Source organism: Neomonachus schauinslandi, chromosome Y (genome assembly GCF_002201575.2).
Source record: "Neomonachus schauinslandi chromosome Y, ASM220157v2, whole genome shotgun sequence".
Classification (NCBI taxonomy): Eukaryota; Metazoa; Chordata; class Mammalia; order Carnivora; family Phocidae; genus Neomonachus; species Neomonachus schauinslandi.
In genome coordinates, this window is record NC_058420.1 from 4,533,314 (window position 1) to 4,545,933 (window position 12,620).

Genomic DNA, 12,620 nt, shown 5'->3' on the forward strand with positions numbered 1-12,620 from the left:
ACACTATAAAGAGTTAGTAGTATATGTATTTAGATAATATAAAGTTTCTACAATGAAAAAAATAATTGAATGTACAAAGTAAATTATTAATGGATTGCTTCTTCAACCCTGGACAGCTCTGCTGCAGAATAACTAACAGTTGGTAAAATTAACCTTCAATATAATAGGGTGGCAACAAAATATGATATATAAGAAACATGCTATATCCCAAAAGTTACAAATAAAGTAACTTCAACCTTATACATTATAATAACATTCACAAAGCTGTACAAGTATTATACTAGCAAATGTATAACTGAGAAGACTTTCAAAGATACAATGTAGGAAGCAAATAGATTTAAGTGCTTCTGTGTTTTACAAAGTCTAAAACAAGAGGAAAGTAGGTAATATTTTAACCTTACAAAAATACATGTCTCTTGTAGAAAATACTGTTGAAAAATACTTATACAGAAATACGTTATTAAAGACCTAACCCTTGTACCACAGTTATGATCCAAACAATGTTCATGACATTTAAGGTATAGGCAAATTTCTAAGTGAGTCCACTGCTCACAGTTCTCCCCAAAAAGTACTAATAAGACTACAACCTATTATTATTGCTGTGTTAATGTTTAATACAACTCCTTCATAACAGGAAAAAGAGAAAACTTCAAAGCATTACCTTTTTTAAAAATTTAAATTCAATTAATTAACATATAATGTATATTAGTTTCAGACACAGAGTTCAGAGATTCATCAGTTAAAGCATTATCTTTTTAACGTACTTGGAAAAGCAATTAGTCACTTTTATAATAACAAAAGAATAAAAATGTCATTTCAAGGATATTTGTATTAAATGAGCAGAGCAACATAATTAATTCAAATAAAAGTATACGTTGGAGCTAATAATTTTGAGTTTTTTCGCTAACCAAATGTGACCAAAAACAATAATCTCAGGAAAGAAAAAAACTTAGTATTTCTATTATATGTGTATGTACAGATATATAAACACATGACAATTTAAAAAGACACCAACTCCACGTCCACAAAGATGTCCATACATGTAAGGATAAACACTTCCCTACATATAACCAAAGTCAAGTTTATCAGTTACAGGATACAGAATTAATCAAATATCAGCTGTATATTTTGCACCAGGTAAAGAATAATCCAAAACTGAAATTCAGAAAACAATTCTACTTAAAAGAGCAGAAAAAAATATTTCAAATAAATTTACCAAAAATATAAAAGACTTGTATAAAATATTTTTTTTCCATTTATCTGTCAAAGAATATTATCCATTCAGCTGTCAATAGCTGTTCCCCATCTTGACTATTATGAATAGTGCTGCAATGAACACAGGATTGCTAACATCTCTTTGAAATCTTGATCTTTTGGATAAATACTCAGAAGTGAGATTACGGATCCTATGGTACTTCTAAGTTTTAATTTTTTGCTTACATACTGATTTTTATAGTATCTGCACCATTTTTCCCATCCACCAACAGCATACCAGGGTTCTTTATTTATTTATTTATTTATTTTATTATTATTATTATTTTTAAGATATTATTTATTTATTTGAGAGAGAGAGTGAGAGAGAGAAAGAGCACAAGAGGGGGAAGCGGGAGAGGGAGAAGCAGACTCCCTGCTGAGCAGGTAGCCCGATGCGGGACTCGATCCCGGGACTCCAGGATCATGACCTGAGCCGAAGGCAGTCGCTTAACCAACTGAGCCACCCAGGCGCCCTCTTTTTTTATTTTTTTAAAGATTTTATTTATTTATTTGACAGAGAGAGACACAGCAAGAGAGGGAACACAAGCAGGGGACTGGGAGAGGGAGAAGCAGGCTTCCCGCCGAGAAGGGAGCCCGATGCAGTGCTCCATCCCAGGACCCTGGGATCATGACCTGAGCCGAAGGCAGATGCTTAACGACTGAGCCACCCAAGCACCCCAGCACACCAGGGTTCTAATTACTCTACATCCTTGCCAACATTTGCTAACTTTTGTTTTTTTATTATAGCTGTCTAGATACATTTAAGTGATACCTCATGGTGGTTTTGATTTAAATTTCCATGATGATTAGTGACATTAAGCACTGTTTCATATACAAGTTGGCCATCTTGAAGTCTTCCTCAGAGAAATTTCTATGCAAAGACCTAACCCATTTTGAAATCCAGTTATTATATCTTTCTGCTGTTGAGTTACAGTTATTCTTTATATATTTGCAAGATTAATCCCTTATTGGGGCACCTGGGTGGCTCAGTTGGTTAAGCGACTGCCTTTGGTTCAGGTCATGATCCCAGGGTCCTGGGATCGAGCCCCACCTCGGGCTCCCTGCTCAGCGGGAAGCCTGCTTCTCCCTTTCCCACTCCCCCTGCTTGTGTTCCCTCTCTCGCTGTCTGTGTCAAATAAATAAATAAAATCCTTAAAAGAAAAAATCTTTAATTCCTTATTATATTAAGTGGTTTGCAAATATTTTCTCCCATTCTGTTACCTGTCTTATCACTCTGTGGATTGTTTCTTTGGCTGTGTAGAAGCATTTTTTTAAAACGATTTATTTAGGGGCACCTGTGTGGCTCAGATGGTTAAGTGTCTGCCTTCAGCTCAGGTCATGATCCCGGGATCCTGGGACTGAGTCCCACATCTGGCTCCTTTCACAGCAGGAAGCCTGCTTCTCCCTCTCCCACTCCCCCTGCTTGTGTTCCCTCGCTCGCTGTCTCTCTCTGTCAAATAAATAAATAAAATCTTTTAAATAAATAAATAAATAAAAATAAATAATAAAATAAATAATAAATAAATAAAAAGATTTATTTATTTGAGAGAGAAGAATGCACACATGCACACGCAAGCAGGGAAGGGGCAGAGGGCAAGAATTTCAAACAGACCACCCTCCGCACCACTACAGAGCCCAAAGCCAGCTCAATCTCACAATCCTGATATCATGACCTAAGCCAAACTCAACAGTCAGGTGCTGAAGACTGAGCCACCCAGGCAGCCCACGAAGAAGCCTTTTAATTTGATGTGGTCCTAACTATTGATTTTTATTTTGTTACCTGTGCTTTTGGTGTCATATGCACAAAATCACTGGCAAGAGCAGTATCATGAAGCTCTCAGAAGTATTCTTCTGAGAGTTCTACAGCTTTAGTTCTACCTTCTTTTTAAATCTTTAAAGCACTTTGGGTTGATGTCTGCGTGAAAGATAGGGATTTAATTTCAGTCTTCTACATACGGATATTTAGTTGTCCTAACACCAATTGTTGAAGACCCAATTCTCTCTTCATTGTGTATTCTTGGCACTTTTTTTTTAAAGATTTTATTTATTTGACAGAGGGAGACACAATGAAAGAGGGAACACAAGCAGGGGGAGTGGGAGAAGGAGAAGCAGTCTTCCCGCGGAGCAGGGAGCCCAACATGGTACTTGATCCCAGGACTCCGGGATCATGACCTGAGCCGAAGGCAGACACTTAACGATTGAGCCACCCAGGCACCCCTATTCTTGGCACTTCTGTCAAACATCCACTGACCTCTGGATTTACCCAGGGCTGTTACCTCTTGGCTCTCTATTCTACTCCAGGGGTTTATCTACATCTGTCTTTATACTAGTACATATTGTTTTCAGTGCTCTGTATTTGAAATCAAGATTTACAATATTTTCAGCTTTGTTCTTTCTCAGACTTATCTATTTGTGATCTATTTAAGTTCTACTGGAATTAGAAAATCATTCTTCCTGTATCTAGAAAAAATTCTATTGGGATTTTCATAGATATTGCAGGTAATCTGTAAATCAATTTTGAATTCATTAACAAAAACCCACAGAGGAGAGAGAAAACCATGTGTACAAACAATTTAATAATATTAAGTTTCCCAACAATAAACATGGGATATTTTTCTATCTGCTAATCTTCTTATATCAATGTTTTGTACTTTTCAGTATACAAATCTCTCATCTCAAGTTTACTAAGTATTTTACGTAAGACATTACGCTAAGTGAGATAAACCAGTCATAGACAAATACTGCATGATTATACTTATATTAGGTATACAAAACAGTCAAATTCATAGACTCAAAACATGGAATAATGATTGACAGGGGCTGAAAGAAAGTGGTAATGGGGAATTTCTTATCAATGGGAAAGATGATGTAGTTTAGAAAATTAAATATGCTCTAGGTGTTAGATCTAATGTATAACAGTGCACATCAACAATACTGCACCGTACACTCCAAATATTAAGAGGGTAAATCTCATGTTAAAGTGTTTTTTTTTTTTTAAGATTTTATTTATTTATTTGAGACAGAGAGAATGAGAGACAGAGAGCATGAGAGGGAGGAGGGTCAGAGGGAGAAGCAGACTCCCTGCTGAGCAGGGAGCCCGATGTGGGACTCGATCCCGGGACTCCAGGATCATGACCTGAGCCGAAGGCAGTCGCTTAACCAACTGAGCCACCCAGGCGCCCCCTCATGGTAAGTGTTTTTAACACAATAAACTGCAAATAAAACTGCCAAACTGTTAAAGTAACTAGACATAAATGGAAAGAAATACTGTATTCACAGTTTGAAGTTATTAATATTAAAATGACAACACGACATAAAGCAATTTACAGATTCGCTGCAATCCCTAACAAAAGCCCACAGCACTTACTAAAGAATTTATTTTATTTTATTTTTTTAAAATACATCCTAAAACCATATAGAATTTCAAAGGACCTCAAAGTCAAACTACCTTGGAAAAACAAACAAAAATTGGAAGACTTACACATCAGTTAAAAACTTGTTTCTTTCATAAATTCCTGTATCTTTATCTTTTTCCTTCATTATGACAAAAATATAATAATTAAAATAGTATGATACTAGAATAATAATGCACACACATGGACAGACAAATGGAAGAGACTTGACACTCTAGAAATACACTCACAATCAGGTCAACTGATTCTCTCCGAGGATGCCAAGACCATTCAATGAAGAAAGGACAGTTTTTTCAACAAATTGTCCTGGGAGAACGCAATATCCACATGGAAATGAGTAAGTTGGATCCTTCTCTTACACCTTAGAAAAATAAACTAAATATGGGGCACCTGGGTGCCTCAGCTGGTTAAGTGTCTGACTCTTGATTTTAGCCCAGGTCATGATCTCAGGCCCAAGTTGGGCTCTGCACTGAGTATGGAGTCTGCTTAAGATTCTCTCTTCCTCTCCCTCCCTCCAACACCTCCCCTAGTTATGCTTGCTCTCATGCTCTCTGAAAAAAAAAAGGAAGGAGGGAAAAGAAAAACCAAAAATGAATGCAAGTCCTATATGTAAGAGGTAGAATTATAAACTCCTAAAAGAAAACAAAATGGAAAGTCTTCACGACTTTGGATTTTACATTTATATATATGTGTGTATACACACACACACACAAACACCATAGGCAACAACATTGATAACTGCACTTCATAAAAAAAATTAAAACTTTTATACATGAAAAGGTACTATGAAGATAGTGCAAATCCTGGAAGTAATCAAAAATACACAGAATGGGAGAAAATATTTGCAAATAACGTATCTCATAATGGATCAATGTTCAGGGGAGATAAAGAACTCCTAACAAGTCAACAGCAACAAAAAATCAAACAACGCAATCACAAATGACCAGAGGACTCGAATAAACATTTCTCCAAAAAGATATGCACATACCCAATAAGCACATGAAATAACCATCAAAACCACTAGTTAACAAGAAAATGCAAATCAGTGTTACAATAAAATATAATTTCAAAACACTTATGCAGGTAAAAATACAGAAAATAACCAAGCAAGATGTGGAAAAATATGAACCCTGTGTAATGCTATATGCTGTTTGTGTAAAATGATGTAATCACTGTGGCTTCTCAAAAAAATTAAACATAATATTACCATATGACCCAGCAATTCTAGCAGATATATACCCAGAAGCACTGAAAACAGTGTCTCAGCTATTTGTACTCCAATGTTTATAGTAGCATTACTTACAACTGCCTCAATGTAGAAGCCCAGTGTTCACCCACTAAGGAATGGAAACAAAATATATTATTCTGTCATAAATATTAATTAAGTTCTGATACATGCTAGACACGGATAACCCTGAAGGTAATGTAAGTCAAAAAAGCAAGACACAAAAGGACAAATTCAGCATGATTCTATTTGCAAGCAGTATCTAGAAATATACAAACTCAAAGATATAAAGGTAGAATGGCGGTTACCAGAGACTAGGTAAAGGAAAGAACTATAAGGGAATATATGGTTAGCTCTATTGATGCAAATAAAAAATTTAAAAATTCAACACCTTCTGACAAAATTTAAAACCATTTCACAAAATTCAGTATCTTTCCATGATAAAACCACTAAAAGAATTAGGAATAGAGGGGAACTACCACAAACTGATAAGGGGCATTTATGAAAAGCCAAGTGCTTTTGACAGCTTCATTCATAATTGCCACACTTTGATATCCTTCATGGGGTGAATGTATTAATAAACTGTGGTCCATCCAAACAATAAAATATTATTCAGAGCTAAAGAGAAGTGAGCTATCAAGCCCATGAAGAAATAAAGGAAACTTAAATGCACATTAAACGAAAGAAGCCACTTTTGAAAAGACTACACACAATATGCTTCCAAATCTGCCATTCTGGAAAAGGCAAAAACTATGCAGTACTCTATTTATATCATTTACAAGATTACAAAGAAAGGTATGCCAACCATAAGTGGCCTAATAATAATGTTTAAAAGGTATTTCACTATTACAGAAAAACAGGAAACTCTAAGACAATGTCTTATTATAAACATCCACAAACAAAATTAACAAGTCAGAAAACAACAGATGTTGGCAAGGATGTAGAGAAAGGGGAACCATTCCACACTGTTGGTGTCAATGCAAACTGGTACAGCTACTCTGGAAAACAGTATGGAGGTTCCTCAAATCATTGAAAATAGAGCTACCCCATTGACGCAGCAATTGCACTACTGGGTATTTACCCCAAAGATACAATGTGGTGATCCAAAGGGGCATGTGCACCCCAACGTTTATAGCAGCAATGTCAACAATAGCCAAACTATGGAAAGAGCCTAGATGCCCATCGACATGAATGGATAACGATGTGGCATACATATACAATAGAGTATCACTCAGCCGTAAAAACAAACAAAGAAACAAAAAAATTCACAAAATTTTGTCATCTGAAACATCTTGTATGGAACTAGAAGGTATTATGCTAAGCGAAATAAGTCAATCAGAGAAAGACAATTATCATTATGATTTCACTCATATGTGGAATTTAAGAAACAAAACAGAGAAGCACAGGGGAATGGAGGGGAAAAATAAAACAAGACGAAATCAGAGAGGGACACAAACCATACGAAACTCTTAATCATAGGAAACAAACTAGTGTTGCTGGAGGGAGGCTGGGGTAAACAGGCGATGGGCACTGAAGAGAGCACGTGACGTAATGAGCACTGGGTGTTATATACAACTGATGAATCACTGAACTCTATCTTGGAAACTAATAATACTCTATACATAAATTAATTGAATTTAAATAAAAAAATAAAAAAAAATTCACAAACATTTTGAAAAGTAAATTAGACATTATTACCAGGATGGTAAAAACTTCTCAAAGTATAGTCATTTCACAGCATGCAAATGATTTAAGCTTACAGGCAAATCAAATTAAAGGACAGTTCCTAGTATTCAGCAAGCAGAGTATTTGGAAAATTTATTAAATTACAGTGAACTGAAGGTAGTTACAAACACTGTACACATATTGAATACAAACCTCACTGAGCAAAACTGCAGATACATGTAATGAGTATAAATATATATGACTATATTAAATATATGGAGAAGTATATACTGAGAAATCAAACTGATTATTTATTTCAATTAAAGCATGAAATTGCCTTATAAAATTCATTTCACTTAAAGCATCGAGAGGATTTTGCTGTAAGATTTTGTTCTTGTTTAGTTAAAACACATACCTGGGTTTCATACAAGTGGGCAATATGAAATTGAACTGCAAAGGATCATGGAAAATAATTAATTACAATACAGTTGATTAAACATAATAAAAATAAAGAAAATGGTAAAATATAAGGAAATGCTAAAACTAAAGGTTACAAATCTGATTTAGGAGTGTGTCTTTTGTGTTTACTTAAATAACATGCAAATAAATCTGCTAAAAACCAAAAGTATATTAAAAAAAAACTTGCTGGAAGTCATTATTAAATTAAAATGTAATTTTAATTACTTACTTTTTAACTCCAGAAAAACTTTAACATATATTTGAAACATTAAAAATCAACGCTAATTATTATATGAAGCTCAAATGAGCAATAATAAGTAAATATACCTTTTCAATGTATATATCATAACACAACATTCACAAACTTTCAACTTACAAATAAAGTTACTATTTTTTTTTTTAAGATTTTATTTGACAGAGAGACACAGCGAGAGCAGGAACACAAGCAGGGGGAGGGAGAGGGAGAAGCTGGCTTCCTGATGAGCAGAGAGTCCAATGAGGGGTAAAGTTACTATTTAATAAAGATATATTTTCTAAATATACAAAAGCTGTCCCTTTATAGTAAGTCCCCCCACAAAGTATTTCATTGTAAGTAATAGATCAGTGTAATACAAGTAACACATAGAGGAAATTAGTTCTTTTCAGGTTTTCAGTATTAGGTGGTGGCTTTAAAGAAGAAAAAAAGTCAAATCACTTAAAAAGCATGATTATAAAATAAATACATTTGAAAAATCAAATAAAGCAGAACATTTGCCCTTCCCTTTTTTTGGAGCTCTTCCTGTTGCCCAATTCCGAATCACTGGAGCATTAATGATTCAGTGAATACCATAATGGTCAATAAAATAAAATCACAAAATTACAACTAAAATTTAGCTCTTTGAATTTTATGGTTTTCATTTGTTTTGTTTGTTTGTTTTTTAATTTATTTATTTGATAGAGAGTGACACAGCAAGACAGGGAACACAAGCAGGGAGGAGTGGGAGACGGAGAAGCAGGCCCCCGTGGAGCAGGGAGCCCGATGTGGGGCTCGATCCCAGGACCTCGGAATCATGACCTGAGCCAAAGGCAGACACCTAACGACTGAGCCACCCAGGCGTCCCTATGGTTTTCACTTGTTAATGAAAAAGTGTATTCACTTCTTGCTTAGTTAGATTCTAAGTAGGAGAACCTTTCAAAATTATATGCAGAATATTTATGTATGTGAATTTTTTTTTTTTTAAATTAAAGTCTCACAGCAGTGATGAAATGTGCTGGAGGAAAAGTACTAATATGTATCTCTATCTCCTTTTCTTCTCCTTCCCCACACTTTCTCATTGAAACCACAAAGATAAAATTCATTCTAGGAAGCATGAAAAAATTACAAATTCTTAAGGCTAGCTTTTACAGATTCTGATTCAGAGGCGCCTAAGTGCTTCAGTTGGTTAAGCGTCCTACTCTTGATACTGGCTCAGGTCAGGTCACCATCCTGGGATCAAGCCCCTGAGTGGAGCTCCCCGCACAGCAGGGAATCTGCTTGAGGACTCTTTCCTCCCCTTGATCACTCTCTCTCCTTCTAAAATAAATAAATCTTAAAAAAAAAAAAAAATCCTGATTCAGTTAGCCTATTGTGAAGGCCTGGAAAACACTCAGTTCCCCATCTTTCCAGTAACTTCTCTACATCCAGATTGGACAACACTGCATTAGGTATCCATAAATTCCTTTCCATAAAAGGGAAAATTACCTCAAAATGTAGTTAACTCTAAAACCAAACAACTTTTCAGTACAAAAACGGGTTACACATCACACGTTAATCACCTTCCCCAAAGAATAAAAATATCTTCCCTAGAGAGGACAAAAATACTATCACAAGATAACAAAACAAAGAGAAACCAACAGCAAGAACAAAGTCTATTTTATAGGTTATTTTATTCTGTAAGTAAAGAGATATTTTATTTTACATGTTTATTTTACAGGCTGAGAAATTTTATAGGTAAAGACACTTTATTTTATCTAAATGCTGACATCTTTATTTCACATGTTCCAATTTTCTTTCTTTCTTGATGCCCTTTCCCAAGATAGCTCTCCTTACCATGTCAAGTCCAGTTACTACTCATCTTATCTCACTTCAGGTAAAAAGACATGGAAAATCACTATCTCAATTTCCCAAACTTCATACCCATCTAATAAATGGCAAAGGAAGCAAAGATCAGCTAACTTGCACCCTAATACCATCTGAACTTCCTCCAGATTTCAGTCTCAGATCCTATGTCTTTGGCTCACAACTGCGTAACATACAGTGTTATCTTTCATAAGGTATTTCATTCCTAAATGTTTTTTCAAAGAGTAGCATAAAAATACAACTACAAAATTGCTAATCTAGAAGTTTTCAATTATTCACACTGAAATTTGGACAATGGTGCCAAAAATGGTCTTGAAATTCAAACTCTAATTTTTGGAATTACTAGAATAACCATAATTCCAAAAGAAAATCATATATGAGATTTTTCTATCACCTAATTATTTTCAAAAATAATAACTGTACACATCCATTTACTATTTCTAAAAAAATATATACACTTATTTAAAGAAACTACACATTTATGATTTACTAACAAAATGAAATAAATTTTCCATTCAGTTCTTTTTAACTTTACTTTGAACACGTATGATCTTCCCAATTTTACAAGCACAGGTAAGAATTTCAAAACATAGTCATGTTCTGCAGAATATTCAAATCCTCAACAATATTAACAAAAGGAAGAGAAATCATTTTTCCATTTAAGTAGAATGTGCAACAACCACTATTGGTGATACCTAGCACAAAACAAGCAATCATTACTAGTGACAGTGCTCTATTAGAAACTAGACATTTCTATTGTTAAAGAAGTAATCGTGTTGATTATCTTCAACAACCACCACCTACCCAAATCAACTATCTTAGAGTCTTTGAATCAGGCTTGTGCTCCTCCATTTCTTATTCTCAATAATTCAAAGACAGAAACAAAAATACAGTTGATTTGAAAAGGTATTTATAGTCATGATTTGAAATATACCGTGGATAATGTATTAAGCAAAGAGACAAAAGAACTATTATACTCAGAAATACTTACTTTCAACACTGGACAAAGTACAGGGATTACAGTCAATCAAAGCTAACTGAAAATGCTGTGAGAGAAAAGTGAAAATATTAATATGTTAAATTCAGATTTACATAAAATCAACTTTTATATTTTAGTCTCTGTAAGGTCTAACATAATAATGGAAAGATATGCACCTAAAACACAATAGTGAATCAAATAAAATTACCGTGATTTAAAATCTATTATAGAAAGAAAAGTGTTATCAAGTCATTTATTCCATCAGACAGCTAAAAATGAAGAATTTGGGGGGTAAAAACTTTATTTATCCTGTGTCTACTTTTATTAGATGGAAAAAAACACAAACTTATTTCAGTATTCACATAAAAAATTAAGTTACAGAAACATTTAATGAATTATGCTTTCCAATTCACTACATAAAAACGGAAAAGCCCAATGATATCTTTAAGAACATAAATGATTTTTAAAAACTTATTTGAAAATGAAACTTAAAATTTAGAAACCAAAAAATTCTATGAGAATTATTTTTTTTTTAAATGTTTTATTTATTTATTCATGAGAGTCAGAGAGCGAGAGAGAGAGAGGCAGAGGCAGAGGGAGAAGCAGGCTCCCCGTCTAGCAGGGAGCCTGATGCGGGACTCGATCCCAGGACCCTGGGATCATAACCTGAGCCAAAGGCAGATGCTTAACCATCTGAGCCACCCAGGCACCCGAGAATTATCTTTAAGAATAAAATACATATGCTTTCACAGATTCTTCCTTTTCACTGTATTTCAAGACAGTTTATTTTTTCTTCTAAAGATTTTTTATTTATTTATTTGACAGAGACAGAGACAGAGAGAGAGAGTAGGAACACAAGCAGAGGGAGTGGGACAGGGAGGAGCAGGCTTCCCACCGAGCAGGGAGCCCAACAGGGATCATGACCTGAGCCGAAGGCAGACCAGCTTAACAACTGAGCCACCCAGGCACCCCTTCAAGACAGTTTAAAGATGAAATCCTACATATGTAACAAACAATCCAGGTTCAGGGCACCTGGGTGGCTCAGTCCGTTAAGCATCTGCCTTCAGCTCAGGTCATGATCCTAGGGTCCTGGGATCAAGTCCCATGTCAGGCTCCCTCAGCAGGGACCCTGCTTCTCCCTTTCCCTGTAACCCTGCCTCCTGCTCATGTGTTCTCTCTCTCTCAAATAAGTACATAAATAAAATCTTAAACAAACCCATGTTCATCTGTGGATTATCTATCCTTTTAAAAACTATACAAATTGTGTGTAAAATATGGAGAATCATTCATTAAATGTTAAAATACTAACAGTATAGCTCTACTCCTCATTCTATCAAGTAAGTGTAACACACAATGTAAACAGAATTGTAACTGTCTACAGACACATTTATATCTAATATATACTGAATAAACTAGTAATTAGGTAAACAAAAACCAGTATTACTAATAATTTGCTAATTAGTTAATACATAATATATAACATATTACATGATAATACGTAACATTTGCTAATACTAATTAACAATA

At 34.7% G+C, this 12,620-nt stretch overlaps 1 protein-coding gene across 18 annotated transcripts in view; it reads right to left on the reverse strand.

Annotated features, from left to right (window-relative positions):
• LOC110580574 (lysine-specific demethylase 6A) overlaps nt 1–12,620 on the reverse strand; it is a 172,289-nt gene that overhangs the window by 73,640 nt on the left and 86,029 nt on the right. For 17 of the 18 annotated variants that reach the window (XM_044912020.1, XM_044912006.1, XM_044912018.1 and 14 more), the window contains exons 7-8: nt 11,106–11,160; nt 7,973–8,007 (exon numbers count right to left, since the gene is read on the reverse strand). The exons of the other annotated variant lie outside the window; for it this stretch is intronic. In XM_044912020.1, coding sequence (XP_044767955.1) covers nt 7,973–8,007; nt 11,106–11,160 — 90 coding nt within the window. The remainder of the gene's footprint in view (nt 1–7,972; nt 8,008–11,105; nt 11,161–12,620) is intronic. 18 annotated transcript variants of the gene reach the window in all.